Genomic DNA, 14,701 nt, shown 5'->3' with positions numbered 1-14,701 from the left:
CATGTTAATTAATATATTAACTAACTAATGAAACCCTGTTGTAAAGTGTTACCAATATTCTATGGGCCTATAGTATATTAAAATGATCGAAATGTTTCGTCTCTATTTACAACATTAGGCTAACATCGACAACACCAATTCACACATTTTGATTCACTTGTTTCTACAGTAAAATAGAATATAATTCGCGCCTTTATTTTGAAACAAATCGTCACGTCCGGACCTTTTATTTTCTTCAAAAACAAAGCGCGTTTTCAAGCAGACCTTAAGATGATGGGAAGCAGCTTTCTGAGTGCAGACAGAGCTCGCAGTCCTCCGGTGAAAGTGTTGTCCAGCCAGCTGCGTGAAGGGACAGAGCGCCAGACAGCAGGCGGAAGGTCCGAGTATGTTATCAGACGACTGGGCCCCGGTGAGCAGCGCTCGTTACCGGTGTCCGTGGTATGGATGCAGGGGACTGTGCTGGAAGTGCAGTCCGATCTCAACACCGTGCTCATTCTGGACGAGACCGGGAACTTTGTCGTCAGCGGCATTAACAGCGTGCCGAAAGGAAAACCCTGCCTGAGTGCCGGTTAGTAGCTTTTTTATGGCAGCTCATCTGATATTTAATTAGGGTTTCTGAGGTCTTTATTGACGAAGAGAAAAATATTAAAAATTTGAATAAAATACACGAATAGTTTTTCTGTATGCGTATATGACATGTTCTATATCCTCCTGAGACCCAGCTATGGAGTTTTTGCCTCAGTATTACATTTTAGTGAATTTCTCTGAGACCTCACGTCACAATATTAAAGGGATAGTTCACCCAAAAATGAAAATTATGTCATTAAAGGACAACTCCGGTATTTAAGAGAAGTGAAGTGAAGTGAAGTGACATTCAGCCAAGTATGGTGACCCATACTCAGAATTTGTGCTCTGCATTTAACCCATCCGAAATGCACACACACAGAGCAGTGAACACACACACACACACTGTGAGCACACACCCGGAGCAGTGGGCAGCCATTTATGCTGCGGCGCCCGGGGAGCAGTTGGGGGTTCAATGCCTTGCTCAAGGGCACCTAAGTCGTGGTATTTAACACCTTGAGTCTATTTTGTAGTTTGTTTTGGATGAACAAGAGTGGTGGACAAAGAAATTTTGACAATGGTTCCTGTCGCGACTTTTTGACTATTTTAGAATTGCCCATGACCGCATTTGAATGGGAGTCAATGGCCATGTACAAACATGCCTTTAAAACAACCCTTAACGTTCGTTTTTTCGCTCGGTTCGCTCGGAGTAAGATTTTCCTCAGACGTTTTTCTCCCACACAAAAACTCGCACGAGTGCGCCCAAATATTTTTCACGTTCGCGCGCCGAAATATTTACTCGCATGTGCGAGTGAAATGGCCGCACTGTAGAGCCCTGCATACAAATAACACATCATTTTATGTTGTTTAGCTTACCCCAAGGTCTTCTTCGTCTTGCGTTGGTCCACTGAGCGTCGGTACGTTACAGCTGTCCTTTTCAGATAGAGTTTCTTCAGAGACTTTTTTCGAGAACCTCTAGATTTAACATAGTCCTCGTCCCGAAAGTGAAATGCACAAACACGATGGTTAGCTTTTTGAAGAACATCTAAAGGGGTGTGTATGTCAAACGGAAAGGAATAGAAGGAAACTTCTATTTTTAGGGATTTTACCGCAGTTTCTGACCGCACAAAGTTTTACCATATTGGATGCAATGTTAAAGCCTGGTAGTTGAACTCGACTGTGAGAGTGACTTTCCCACGAAACCTTTTTTTTACTCTATGCGCTAGCTAGACACGTTATCGCCATCAAGTGGTCGGGAGTGTGCCAACGCTTCAGACTCAAATATCGAGCGGAAGTTTATACGCGGTTGTGAGGTATCTGAAAAAATAGTTCCGCTATAGAAAAATAAACGGATCGAACTCATACATTGCGCCGATATATTTGTTTTTAATCATCAACGAACACCACTAACCACTCGGTGAGTTGCACAGTTTCGAAAACGAACGTTAAGGGTTGTTTTAAAGGCATGTTTGTGCATGGCCATTGACTCCTATTCAAATGCGGTCATGGGCAATTCTAAAATAGTCAAAAAGTCACGACAGGAACCATTGTCAAAATTTCTTTGTCCACCACTCTTGTTCATCCAAAACAAACTACAAAATAGACTCAAGGTGTTAAATACCGGAGTTGTCCTTTAATGACTCACCCTCATGTTGTTCCAAACCCGTAAGACCTCCGTTCATCTTCGGAAAACTGTTTAAGATATTTTAAATTTAGTCCGAGAGCTTTCTGTCCCTCCATTGAAAACCTATGTACGGTATACTGTCAATGTCCAGAAAGGTAATAAAAACATCTTCAAAGTAGTCCATGTGACATCAGAGGGTCAGTTAGAATTTCTTGAAGCACCGAAAATACATTTTGGTCCAAAAATAACAAAAACTATGACTTTATTCAGCATTGTCTTCTCTTCCGGGTCTGTTGTGAGCGCGTTCAAGTGTAGTGAGATCCGGTTCGCGAACGAATCATTTGATTTAACTGGTTCTTCTTAGTGAACCGATTGAACCAGTTCACCAAATCGAACTGAATCGTTTGAAACGGTTCGCGTCTCCAATAAGCATTAATCCACAAATTACTTAAGCTGTTTACTTTTTTAATGTAGTTGACACTCCATCTGAGTCAAAATAAACCTATATTCATTTACTCAAACAGTACACTGACTGAACTGCTGTAAAGAGAGAACTGAAGGTGAACACCGAGCCGAGCCAGATAACGAACGAAAGATTGACTTGTTCTCGAGTCAAGATCTGGTTGCATCGGTTTTCGGATCAACAGTACTGATGGGAAGTTCGGTTCTTTTCGGCGAACCGGTTCTTCCGGACAGTTCGATTCAATAAACCGTTGAAAAAAAACGGGTCACCGGTTTTGCGCTCAACGTAATGATGTCTTTGCCGATTATTGCCCTTCATTCAAGCCTTCGGTTTACCCGCGCTCATAACATTAGCACAGTATCAGTTCAGAATCAATCATCAAAAGAATCAGTTCGGTTCAGACGCGCTGAGAGTCATTCTGCTTGACGCTGAATCACGCATGCGCAGTATCATCAGCTCCTCGGTTCTCGAATTGAATGCGTCATACAGAAATGGTTCTTGACTTGTAAACGAGTCAGTCTTTTGTTCGTTATCTGGCTCGGTGTTCATCTTCAGTTGTCTCCTCACAGCAGTTCAGTCAGTGTACTGTTTGAGTAAATTAATTACTCTGGGATATTGGTTTATTTTGACTCGGAGGGAGTGTCAGCCACGTTAAAAAAGTTAACAGTGTAAGTAATTTGTGGATTAATGCGTATTGGAGACGCGAACAGTTTCAAACGATTCAGTTCAATTTGGTGAACTGGTTCAAAAAGATCCGGTTACATTGAGTGATTCGTTCGTGGAACGGATATCACTACACTTGAATGCACTCACAACAGACCCGGAAGAGAAGACAATGCTGAATAAAGTCATATTTGTTTTTTGGACCAAAATGTATTTTCAATGCTTCAAAAAATTCCAACTGACCCTCTGATGTCACATGGACTACTTTGATGTTTTTCTTACCTTTCTGGACATGGACAGTATACCGTACATACATTTTCAATGGAGGGACAGAAAGCTCTCTGACTAAATCTAAAATATCTTAAACAGTGTTCCGAAGATGAACGGAGGTCTTACGGGTTTGAAATGACATGAGGGTGAGTCAGTAATGACATAATTTTTGGGTGAACTATCCCTTTAAGTCTGGATGTCCTTTACAGAGCAGAGAGCACATTCAGGGCTTTCCACAGATACCAAAAATGACTGGATGTTTCACCATGACCACTCAATCTCCTTTTTTTTTTTTTTTTTTAAATGGGTGACATTAATTTTGTGATAAAATTGTACATCCTTATAGAAATATGATTGTATTTTGTAATTACTGTTTAAATCTGATCAATTTTCTAATTGTTTGTCATACATCAACATCTCAGGAACATGTTAAGGGGCTTCAAATCAATAATTTCATGTCCATTGTAGAGGACACCTGGACTAAAAGCATGTTTATTATGTGTTATATATTAGATATTATTATGAAAATCTGGCCAATTATTATTCCCATCATTACACTTTTTTTCAACATGCTGTCCCAGCATCACTTTAATATGTAAATTAGATACTGTGTATAGATAACATTGTGCTAAATGGGAAAACTCGTTTATGCAATTTTTAAACGCATATGGCATAAAGTAAAATGGTATATCAAATCATTTTGTTATGGTCCGTAAAACAGTTGAGAACCATTCTTAAAGTTTGGTACTAAAAAAATCCTGAAACCTAAAAGTTGATTGGTTTTTATTGATTTATTTTAATTCCCATTGGTTTTGTCTTTTCATGTCTAGTCTTGTCTTTTTTTATTGAGTCCTGGTGTCCTCTACAGAGGACATATCATATGAATAAAGTGTAATGACATGAAAAAAATATTTTTCTAATATTTTTCTAATAAAAAGTATTTTTCTAATTTTATTTTTTGTAACCCACAGGTAAATATGTCATGGTTATGGGTGTCATCCAGTCACACAGTCCAGAGCCGGTGCTGCGTGCTGTGAAGATGGCAGATCTTTCTGAGAATGCTTTGATTCACAGGAAAAACTGGATCTACGAAGTAGAAGATCTCCAGCAGATTTTGCCTTAAATCTTTTATTTGTTTGTGTCTTGAGACTGATCTGGTTATTTTTGTTTTGGTGCAGCATTTATAATATTTGCCAAGCAAACAGAGGGAACAAACAGAAGTTGCATTACATGCACACGATATGACTTTTAAGTGTAAAGGCATATACATATTCATTTATATAATAATTTTCTACATAAATTTGATTAAAGAAAGAACTTTTGCACTGTAATTATGTATAAATGTTACACAGATGTCTTCACTAGTGTGAAAAAGTTATTTTTAAAAAGATTAAACTTGTACTAAGTAAAATCACAGTTTACAATGAAAAGACAAGTACGTTAAGGTACGAATACACGTCAGTGTGGCACAGATAATGAATTGACTCTGGCTGAAGAATGAATTCAATGAAACATTTTCCCATAATAAATATAGAGTCGATATGTCACACGACTCATTCACATGTTCTGCAGCTGGTTCACATTCTCCTGTGGACTCCTAAAACACTGCTGCAGTTTGGACAGTGGTGGGTCACATCCTTCAGGCTGTCCACACAGAAGGGAATCAGGCAGCAGCCGTAGATACAACTAGAACATGGGAGATGAGAACATAACAATCAGGGGAGTGTTTTCGCTAAAGAAGAAAACCATAGTGTATATTATATAATGCTTCATCTAACCCAAAAATGGTCAGGCCTGCACAAGAGAGCCAAGTTAGTGCTCCTGATGTATACTCCAGGCGAGTTATCACGTTACGTGCGCATACTGGGCAATGCGCTTGCACTGGAACACTTCCAAACACCAGACCAGGCTGAACGTATACGGTCTGAACAGATACTTGAGGACAAAAACAAGAAAGCTTAGAAATACTCTTATATATAATACATAATGTTTACTATTATTCAAAGCCACAGGTGTCTTACACATTTACTGTTTAAATATGAGGGTTTAAAAAAAAAAAGGATCAATGTGTATGAATGTAGATTTTAGTCAATGGAAATTTACTTTTTTACAAAAATAAAAAACATTAATATGGTAAATAACTAAGGCTAATGGAATCATTTTTATTGAATGTAACGGTTAAAATATGTAATGTGAAATACACTGAACAAAATTATAAACACAACACTTGTTTTTGCCCCCATTTTTCATGAGCTGAACTCAAAGATCTAAGACTTTATCTATGTACACAAAAGGCCTATTTCTCTCAAATATTGTTAAAAATCTGTCTAAATCTGTGTTAGTGAGCACTTCTCCTTTACCGAGATAATCCATCCACCTCACAGGTGTGGCATATCAAGATGTTGATTGGATAGCATGATTATTGCACAGGTGTGCCTTAGGCTGGCCACAATAAAAGGCCACTCTAAAAATTGCAGTTTTACTGTATTGGGGGGTCCGGGGGGGTCCGATAACCAGTCAACATTTGGTGTGACCACCATTTGCCTCACGCAGTGCAACACATCTCCTTTGCATAGAGTTGGTCAGGTTGTTGATTGTGTCCTGTGGAATGTTGGTCCACTCCTCTTCAATGGCTGTGTGAAGTTGCTGGATATTGGCAGGAACTGGAACATGCTGTCGTATACACCGATTCAGAGCATCCCAAACATGCTCAATGGGTGACATGTCCGGTGAGTATGCTGGCCATGCAAGAACTTGGATATTTTCAGCTTCCAGGAATTATGTACAGGTCCTTGCAACATGGGGCCTTGCATTGTCATGCTGCAACATGAGGTGATGGTCGTGGAGGAATGGCACAACAATGGGCCTAAGAATCTTGTCACGTTATCTCTTTGCATTCAAAATGCCATCAATAAAATTCACTTGTGTTCACTGTCCATAACATACGCCTGCCCATATCATAACCCCGCCAATCCACAACGTTGACAACAACAATACACATTGTCTGCCATCTGCCCTGTACAGTGAAAACTGGGATTCATCCGTGAAGAGAACACCTCTCCAAAGTGCCAGGCGCGATCGTATGTGAGCATTTGCCCACTCAAGTTGATTATGACGACAAACTGCAGTCAGGTCGAGACCGATGAGAATGACGAGCATGCAGATGAGCTTCCCTGAGATGGTTTCTGACAGTTTGTGCAGAAATTCTTTGGTTATGCAAACCGATTGTTGCAGCAGCTGACCGGGTGGCTGGTCTCAGACGATCTTGGAGGTGAAGATGCTGGATGTGGAGATCCTGGGCTGGTGTGGTTACACGTGGTCTGCGGTTGTGAGGATTGTCGGATGTACTAACAAATTCTCTGAAACACCTTTGGAGATGGCTTTTAGTAGAAAAATGAAAATTCAATTAATGGGCAACAGCTCTGGTGGACATTCCTGCAGTCAGCATGGCAATCGCATGCCCCCTCAAAACTTGTGAAATCTGTGGCATTGTGCTGTGTGATGAAACTGCACCTTTTAGAGTGGCCTTTTATTGTGGCCAGCCTAAGGCACACCTGTGCAATAATCATGCTGTCTAATCAGCTGCTTGATATGCCACACTTGTGAGGTGGATAGATTATCTCGGCAAAGGAGAAGTGCTCACTAACACAGATTTAGACAGATTTGTCACTATATTTGAGAGAAATAGGCATTTTGTCTACATAGAAAAGTCTTAGATCTTTGAGTTCAGCTCATGAAAAATGGGGGCAAAAACAAGTGTTGCATTTTGTTCAGTATATTTGGCAAATTAAAATATTTGTATTTAAAATATGATTTATTATAAAATATAAGTTAACTGTTTGAATGTAAACAAATTATATGAAAATATATTTAAAACTTTGTTATATTACAAATATATTTAGAGAATAATTGTCTAAATTGTCTAAAATACAATTCTTTTTCAAATTAAATATAGTAATTATTTTTATAAAATAACAATAAAAAACATTGTCTACATTCATATAAATTATAATATATTGTATTCAAATTGATTTTATTCAATATAAATGTATAAAAAATAAAGCCAGCAGGACAAATGCAGAGCTGAACTACATGCAGAGTATGAGGAATAAAAAAAACCTTTAGTATTGCTTGAGTTTAACTGGAAAAACCAGATTCAACCAGCTTCTGCTTTTAGCTCGTCCAGGTTGGTTTTTGTGGTTAATCAACAGCACTACCAGTTGATGTGGTGGAAGTCAATCAGATTAGTCTTTACATAGATCTCTAAATCCTTTGTATCTTTTGAGTGAGATGCACAATGTTTTTCTCATAAATACTCGAGTTTTTAAATGTGTGACTGATAAAAAGCCATGGTGGAATAAGAGTAAGGGTCATTACCAACAGGACTGGTGACAGGTTGACCTTGATGGGGTGGTGGGGGATACATCGGGCTGTAGGCTTGTGTTGGATACGGAGGCACAGATGTCTTCATATCAGCTGGAGCATAGGGCATTGGTGGGTCCTGTGGATTTGATCCCAATGCCTCCTCATACGATGGAAGAGGAGGGTGTCCCACAAATGTGGAGGTCTCTTGTGGGGGTGCGCTTGCCATCGCCTTGAGGGGTGCTATAGAAACATAACAACAAACATAGCTTTTTAGTAAATAAATGGTTATTATTGTAATGCTATTCATAGTCTTGCCCAATTATTGGCAGGTCCTAAGTTTTCTGAGGCAGAAAACTTCAAACTACAAATACCACGTTCAACACGAGAAATAAAAGTCCTCAGAGTTGCAACTTAACACATCGAAACAACAAAGCGACGCTCGAATAACACAAATAAACTGAAAATAACTTTGAACGAATAAGACTAACGGTTAGTGTCGTTTATTCAAGAACACACTCACTCACGAACCGGCAAGGTTTCCTGCTGCTTAGTTTGTTTCGCTCTTGCTGTATTTCCGCGACTGAGATGCGTGGGCTGGACTCTCTTATAAGATTATCAGATCAAAGCCGGACACTTGAGACCACACGAGCTGTACATAAAGTCAATATGTAAGTTATACCTCAACAGATTTAGTAAGTAGCGATTTAGAGGTTTTTTTGAGAAATGGGAAAGACAATTAGACGTTCCCTCAAGTTCCACGTTTGGTCACATGAGTAGGCAGCGAGTCTATTGGTCATTTCTATAAATTCAGCTTACAGCTTTGTTTATATTTAACGTATATTCTTTTCTAGATTTAAACATATATATTAAACGTTTTATATATCAATATATAACTTTTGGCTTGGCTAGCGTTTTCTGTAATTTATTTCTGTTTTTTTCAGTTCTTTAATCAAAATAAAACTTTATTTGCAATTGCATAAATATATAAAGTAAGTTATCAGTAGTACAGAATAATAATTTAAAAAAAACGTGCATTTACACGTCTTTCTCTTAAAGACAAGAAAGTTAAAAAAGTAAAACATTTAGTATTTGCGAGTAACGTAAAAATAATGAATTTATATACAATTATTATTTTTATTATAATGGTATGACTGTGTTTTGCATTTTGTATTTTTAACTTTTTCACCCAAGGGACTTGGATGCATATTTTGGCTTCTGCAGTATCAGTGCAAAACGTGTGCGTGCCCTTAGGTGCGTAGATATAGTAATATATAATGTTTTATATTTATAAATAAGTTAATCTCTTTCCGTTCGTCTGTGTATGCAAAACAAGTGTCTCGCACAGGGAGACCACGTCCGCCTGTGTGAGCTTCTCCTCTTCTGCTTAAAACACCATTGCTTTTAGACTGTTTGATTGGATATGTGTCCTTTTTAGTCGTGATCTCATTTCCTGTGCAGTGAAAAGCTTTATTTATTTATTTATTTATTTATTTGATCAGCTCGGGCTGGAAATGTAAGTGACTGGTTTTAGATGTTATGAGTTATAACACAACAGCTGGATCAGGAGACGGAGACGGACGGAGGGTTACTGCAGCTGGGCGTCTAAACTCTCGCGACATGGTTCGCAAAACGTACAGAAGCGTTATCCTTTGATTTAAAAAACGGCCTAGTTTGGGTAAGCTTTAAATGTTTTTTCCTTCATTTCATAACAGTAACGTTAATTGTCCAGTATAAAACTCTCAATTCAGGGCTTGTTTAGATCGCATAGAGGGCTACCTTCTTTCTGTTCGAAAACATTATTTGGGCGAAAAAAAAAATACTGATGTAAAGTTAACGATGCTTACCGCGGTCGTTTTCGCAGATGTTAGCTCTGTGTTGTATGAACGTCGTAAAGCCTTCAGCGAGCGTCGCGTTATCGCCAGCGGATAACGTAAGGCCTCGTGCCACTCGCAAGATGGAAAGTCTTTGCCAAGATGCTCTTCTCAAATCCGTTGCATAACCTGTGGCTTCACGATGGCAACCATGACACGAGCAGTAAAAGTTGGTAAAAGTGTATGAAATGTTTCGCAAAAAATGAGTGAGAGCTGATGGGAGAATCGAAACTTTCAAACAATTGAACCATTTACTTGGCAAAATGATTCACTAGTTTCGAAACGGTCGAAACACCCATGAAAACCACAGAGGTGGAAAGAGTACAAAAATATTCTACTCAAGTAAAAGTACCATTACATTAATGAAATTTTACTTAAGTACAAGTAAAAGTACCAGTCTAAAAATCTACTCAAGTAAAAGTAAAAAGTAGCTCATTTAAACTTTACTCAGAGTAAAAAGTACTTAGTTACATTTTAACAGTGGGAGGGAGTCAAAATGGGACAGGCCAAGGGTGTCAAACTCAGTTCCTGGAGGGCCACAGTCCTGCACAGTTTAGATATAACCCTAATTAAACACACCTGATCCAGCTCATCTAATCATTTAGGTTTATTTGAAAACTACATGATATGTGTGCTGGAGCAGGGTTAGAACTAAACTCTGCAGGGCTATGGCCCTCCAGGAACTGAGTTTGACACCCCTGGGATAGGTCTATTAATCTCAAACTAGTTGTTTTTAATTAAAGGAATCAGTTATTAAGAATAATAAAACATTTGGGCTGTTACCAGGCAAATCAGTATCAACAAACTCATCTTTTAATGCAGAGAAAATGCAGAAGATTCATTGGAAGTGGCATTTAGATGTATTACACTGTTTAGTGCAGGACAAGAATGCATTTAACCTGCAGTTACAAATGCATGAATAATGTTTTGATATACAAGACATAAAATCTTGAATACTCATTTGAAATGATAAGAAATTAATTATTTTAAAAATAATCAAAAGATACTTTAAATGTGAAATTAAAATGGCCAGTATGTGTCAGCAAGTCTCTGTTAATAAGTGAGTCATTGCGATTGAACCGAATCATTTAAACGGTTGATTCATTCCGGAACGAAACACTGTCACGTTGCTCAGAGACGCAAAACTGTGCTTTGGTGGCTGTGTTTGGAATTATTTTCTGTTGTAGAAATAGAGCTAAAAAAGGCAATATGGTGTCTAAAACGCAAGTCTCTTAATTAACATGTTTACTGAATAGGGTGACCACCTGCTAATAAGCCCAAGTGGGGACAAGGGGTACGTTTCTGAGGGACAATTTCGGACACCCCATGGGCAGACTCACTGATAGTGGTTTACCCATTTCTAGCACATACCACCTTACATGGTATATTAATAATGCCCTATTCCCCTAAACATGTGTAATTGCTGATGTATGCTCATGACAGAATTGACAGATGCACTTCCACTTACGATTTACTTTAGCTATTTTATTAATTTTTCATTACAATTTATTCACTTTAAATAAATTATAATATAAAATTATAGGATTAAAATGAATTGTAGTTGCTCAACACCACAGGAAAAGTAAAAAAAAAAGTCTGACATCACAACTCAAGGGAAGGGAATTCACTCATTCACTAATCCCTATATAGTGTATGGCAGTTGAGTTCACTATATCAGGAAGGAGTGAATAAATAAATAAGTGAACGGATTCGGACAGTGACGTATAACCTACACTGCGCGTGATACTTGGAGCTGTTGCAAAAACATTGCCATGTGTACTTTTATATTACATCTACCTAATTTTAGACAATAATACTAATAGCAATAATACTCAAAATTACTTTATATTGCAGTTATACATACCTCTGCGTCAGCTTTGTGGTTTCATCGATAGTATATAGTAATAATATATTTATATATATATATATATATTGTAATGCTTTATGTTCATAATCATTAATTGCTATTAAAATAACGTACTGAGAACAAAAATAAACACACATAAACGTTCATAATTATGTATTTATTACTTTTAGTATCTTGACACTTGCTCAAGCAGCGTTTTGAGCTCAGATAAGATGGTTGTTGAGCGTCCACAGGTGACTGTTAATTTTACATCGGAATACACTACCTGTTATTAACGGAAAAATGTCAATTATCCACCAAATTATCATTTTTGTAAGTTAACAACGATGCCACCTCAGTAAATTAGTCAAATAGTAAACGGAGTTTTTGCCTACATAACATATTTTAATATAAATAATGTAGGAAAAACGTTAAAACAGAAATAATAAAGATGTAAACTTCATCTCTCATTCAAACTCGCTCGCTCCCGCTCTCGCAGTACCGTGCTGAAGTGTCAAGTAATGTTCGTTTGGCTGCCTGGGGCTCGAGGATATAGAGCCATCAACTTTTTTTGAGCAAGCATTGATTTTGCGTGACACAGTCTCAATTTGCGGGACGCATGAATTGGGCTTCAAACGCTGTGCGCGCACGCGCTACGCGGGACGGGTGGTCACCCTATTACTGAACTGTTATATGTATATATATATGTATGTATATATTCATGATGATTTTTGGAGGAAAAGATGGCATTTTTTGTGTGATTTTGATTTAATATATGAAATTATATAAATATGTGAATTTTCTGCCCCTATATCTTCAATTTTGTGATCATTCTAAATGCATTTTAGGAGACTGAATCACACAGTGAAAGAACGCACTATAAATGCGCGCGCACATCATTAAAACAAAAATAGCACACTCCTCACCACTGTCTTTTTGGCTAATTTGTGCAAAACCTCTTGCTAAAATGTCAAAGCTTCATTTTAACCACCAATGCAACGATGCAATTATTTAGCTTACCTCTACATTCTTGCGAATGGTTGATGCCTTGTCGAGATTTTATAAGCTGCTAGTTTGGTCTTCCTAGGCAAGTACAGCTTACACTGCATAATAGAGCATACATATGGCCAGGGTTCACTTCATTTCCTTCGAGTTCAACTTCAGAATATGACGGGGTTTCGTTTTCAGCGGTGTCTGCACCACTAACGCCTGTTTTGTCCGTCTGCATCTTTCTCGTGATTTTAGCGCCAGTTTGCCCTCCTGCCCATAATTTACTGCCGTAGTTTCCAGGGAGCGATTTATTTATTTATTTATTTTTTTACTCAGTAATTAATGTGTTTTAAAATGTAGCGAAGTACAATACTTCAAACAAAATATACTTAAGTAAAAGTAAAATTACAGATTTTAAAAAGTACTTTAAAAAGTATTAGTACACAAAAAAGCTACTCAATTACAGTAAAGCGAGTAAATGTAATTTGTTACTTTCCACCTCTGGAAAACCTAATCCCAAAAAAGGCATTAAAAAAACATTTTACAAACCAATTGCAGATGTTTATTGCAAGTCTAATCTGTTAAATGCTATTAACAATGAATTGTCTGTGTAAAATGAATTGTTATTCAATTGTAGCTTGTGATTTATGGAGAGCTTAGTTAATCAGGCCAATAAGAAACTGTTAACTACCACACTTGCTTTTTATTATACAAATATGTCATTAAAAATGACCTCAACTATAAAACTGAAACATCTGTTAGAGAAATTTCTAAACGGTTATGATGCAACAAAAGCTGGCTGAAATCACTTGAGCTTATTGTAGCTCATCCTGATTCTTGTGTGTTTCAGAAGTAGCCGCAGAGACCCAAACCTACGAGAACTCTGCAGAACTGGACTTTTGAAGGCCTGTGGTTGAGCTTCTCCTGGCAGACAGGATGTCTATCACGGACCATAGCCCCACCACCGGGGTCGTCACAATTATTGTAATACTTATTGCCATTGCTGCACTAGGAGCTTTAATTCTTGGTTGTTGGTGCTACTTGCGGCTGCAGCGCATTAGTCAGTCTGAAGACGAGGAAAGCATTGTCGGTGAAGGGGAAACCAAGGAGCCCTTCTTACTGGTCCAGTATTCGGCCAAAGGCCCGCGGGTGGAGCACAAGACCAAGCTCACCCCTAACGGCACGGAGAGCCACACCTAAGTCCATCTCCCTTTGCAGTGCATACTGTGTAGTCTGTAGTGGGTCATGTTTCAAAGCAACCTATTGCATGCAGTTGTCTAGTTGCTTTGACCTGATTTTTTTTTTTCTCGCCCATTTTGTGGCGGTAGAGCCCTGTTATAATGTGAAATCAACAACTGTCATAGTTTTTGTGCAATGCTATTTGTAAAGCCGTAACTGAGTTCTTAAGCTAAATCAAGACTGATTCTGTTTCTTTGGTGATTTTACTTTATTTCTCTTCCAGAGCTGGCTCTGATTTTAAGAAATACAAATATTAATGGACTGGTTTCACATCCATGTCAAAGTCTTAGATGCTTTTGGGGCTTTTTATCCAGTTCGTTCCATTTACTTACTTGCTTAAAACTAAAGGTTCTTTATTGGTTCCATGAAGAACATCCATTGCATCTTTCCATTCCACAAAAGGTTCTTCATAGTGGAAAAGAGGTTATTTTAAGAATTGTTCACTGAAATGTTTTTGAAAAAAAAAAGGCTCTTCTATGGCATGGCTGTGAAAACTCGTTTTGAATCTTTATTTTAAGTGTTGAATTGCAATACAAAATTAACATGTTTTTCATTACAAATAAGAACTTCAGGATACCATTACTTGCCAAATTATGTAAACTGGCTTTCAAAAGCTCTTACATTATATTTAATATCATAGTTTGATTAGCACTTTTTATCTTCAATGTGACATGCAAGTGATTTTGTAAATAGCATTTTCTGGTTCTGGTTAAACCTGCTAGGAAACCACTACAAAAACAAAAGCCAATGACTGAGGTCTTTATATTCTTGCTGAATTCTATTGTGATCACAGAGGCGTTTGTTTT

General features: G+C 37.9%; 3 protein-coding genes across 4 annotated transcripts; 2 read left to right on the top strand and 1 right to left on the bottom strand.

Annotated features, from left to right (window-relative positions):
- The first annotated feature begins 256 nt into the window (after positions 1–256).
- Positions 257–4,873, top strand: rmi2 (RecQ mediated genome instability 2). Its single transcript, XM_059558587.1, has 2 exons — positions 257–568; positions 4,556–4,873. Exons 1-2 carry the CDS (start codon positions 271–273, stop codon positions 4,705–4,707), a joined length of 450 nt encoding a protein of 149 aa, XP_059414570.1. The 5' UTR covers positions 257–270; the 3' UTR covers positions 4,708–4,873.
- Positions 4,874–5,111: 238 nt separating this feature from the next.
- litaf (lipopolysaccharide-induced TNF factor) lies at positions 5,112–10,076 on the bottom strand. The gene is made up of 4 exons (XM_059558583.1): positions 9,794–10,076; positions 7,962–8,189; positions 5,363–5,519; positions 5,112–5,270 (listed from the first exon to the last, which is right to left on the bottom strand). Exons 2-4 carry the CDS (start codon positions 8,173–8,175, stop codon positions 5,162–5,164), a joined length of 480 nt encoding a protein of 159 aa, XP_059414566.1. The 5' UTR covers positions 8,176–8,189; positions 9,794–10,076; the 3' UTR covers positions 5,112–5,161.
- snn (stannin) lies at positions 8,532–14,248 on the top strand. 2 transcript variants are annotated; one of them, XM_059558586.1, is made up of 2 exons: positions 8,532–8,617; positions 13,521–14,248. In XM_059558586.1, exon 2 carries the CDS (start codon positions 13,593–13,595, stop codon positions 13,854–13,856), a length of 264 nt encoding a protein of 87 aa, XP_059414569.1. In that variant the 5' UTR covers positions 8,532–8,617; positions 13,521–13,592; the 3' UTR covers positions 13,857–14,248. The 2 variants fall into 2 exon arrangements, with proteins under 2 accessions (XP_059414569.1, XP_059414568.1); XM_059558585.1 differs by lacking the exon at positions 8,532–8,617 and adding an exon at positions 9,337–9,624.
- Positions 14,249–14,701: the final 453 nt, after the last annotated feature.

Source organism: Carassius carassius, chromosome 9 (genome assembly GCF_963082965.1).
Source record: "Carassius carassius chromosome 9, fCarCar2.1, whole genome shotgun sequence".
Lineage (NCBI taxonomy): Eukaryota > Metazoa > Chordata > Actinopteri > Cypriniformes > Cyprinidae > Carassius > Carassius carassius.
This window is presented reverse-complemented; position numbering and strand designations above follow the sequence as displayed.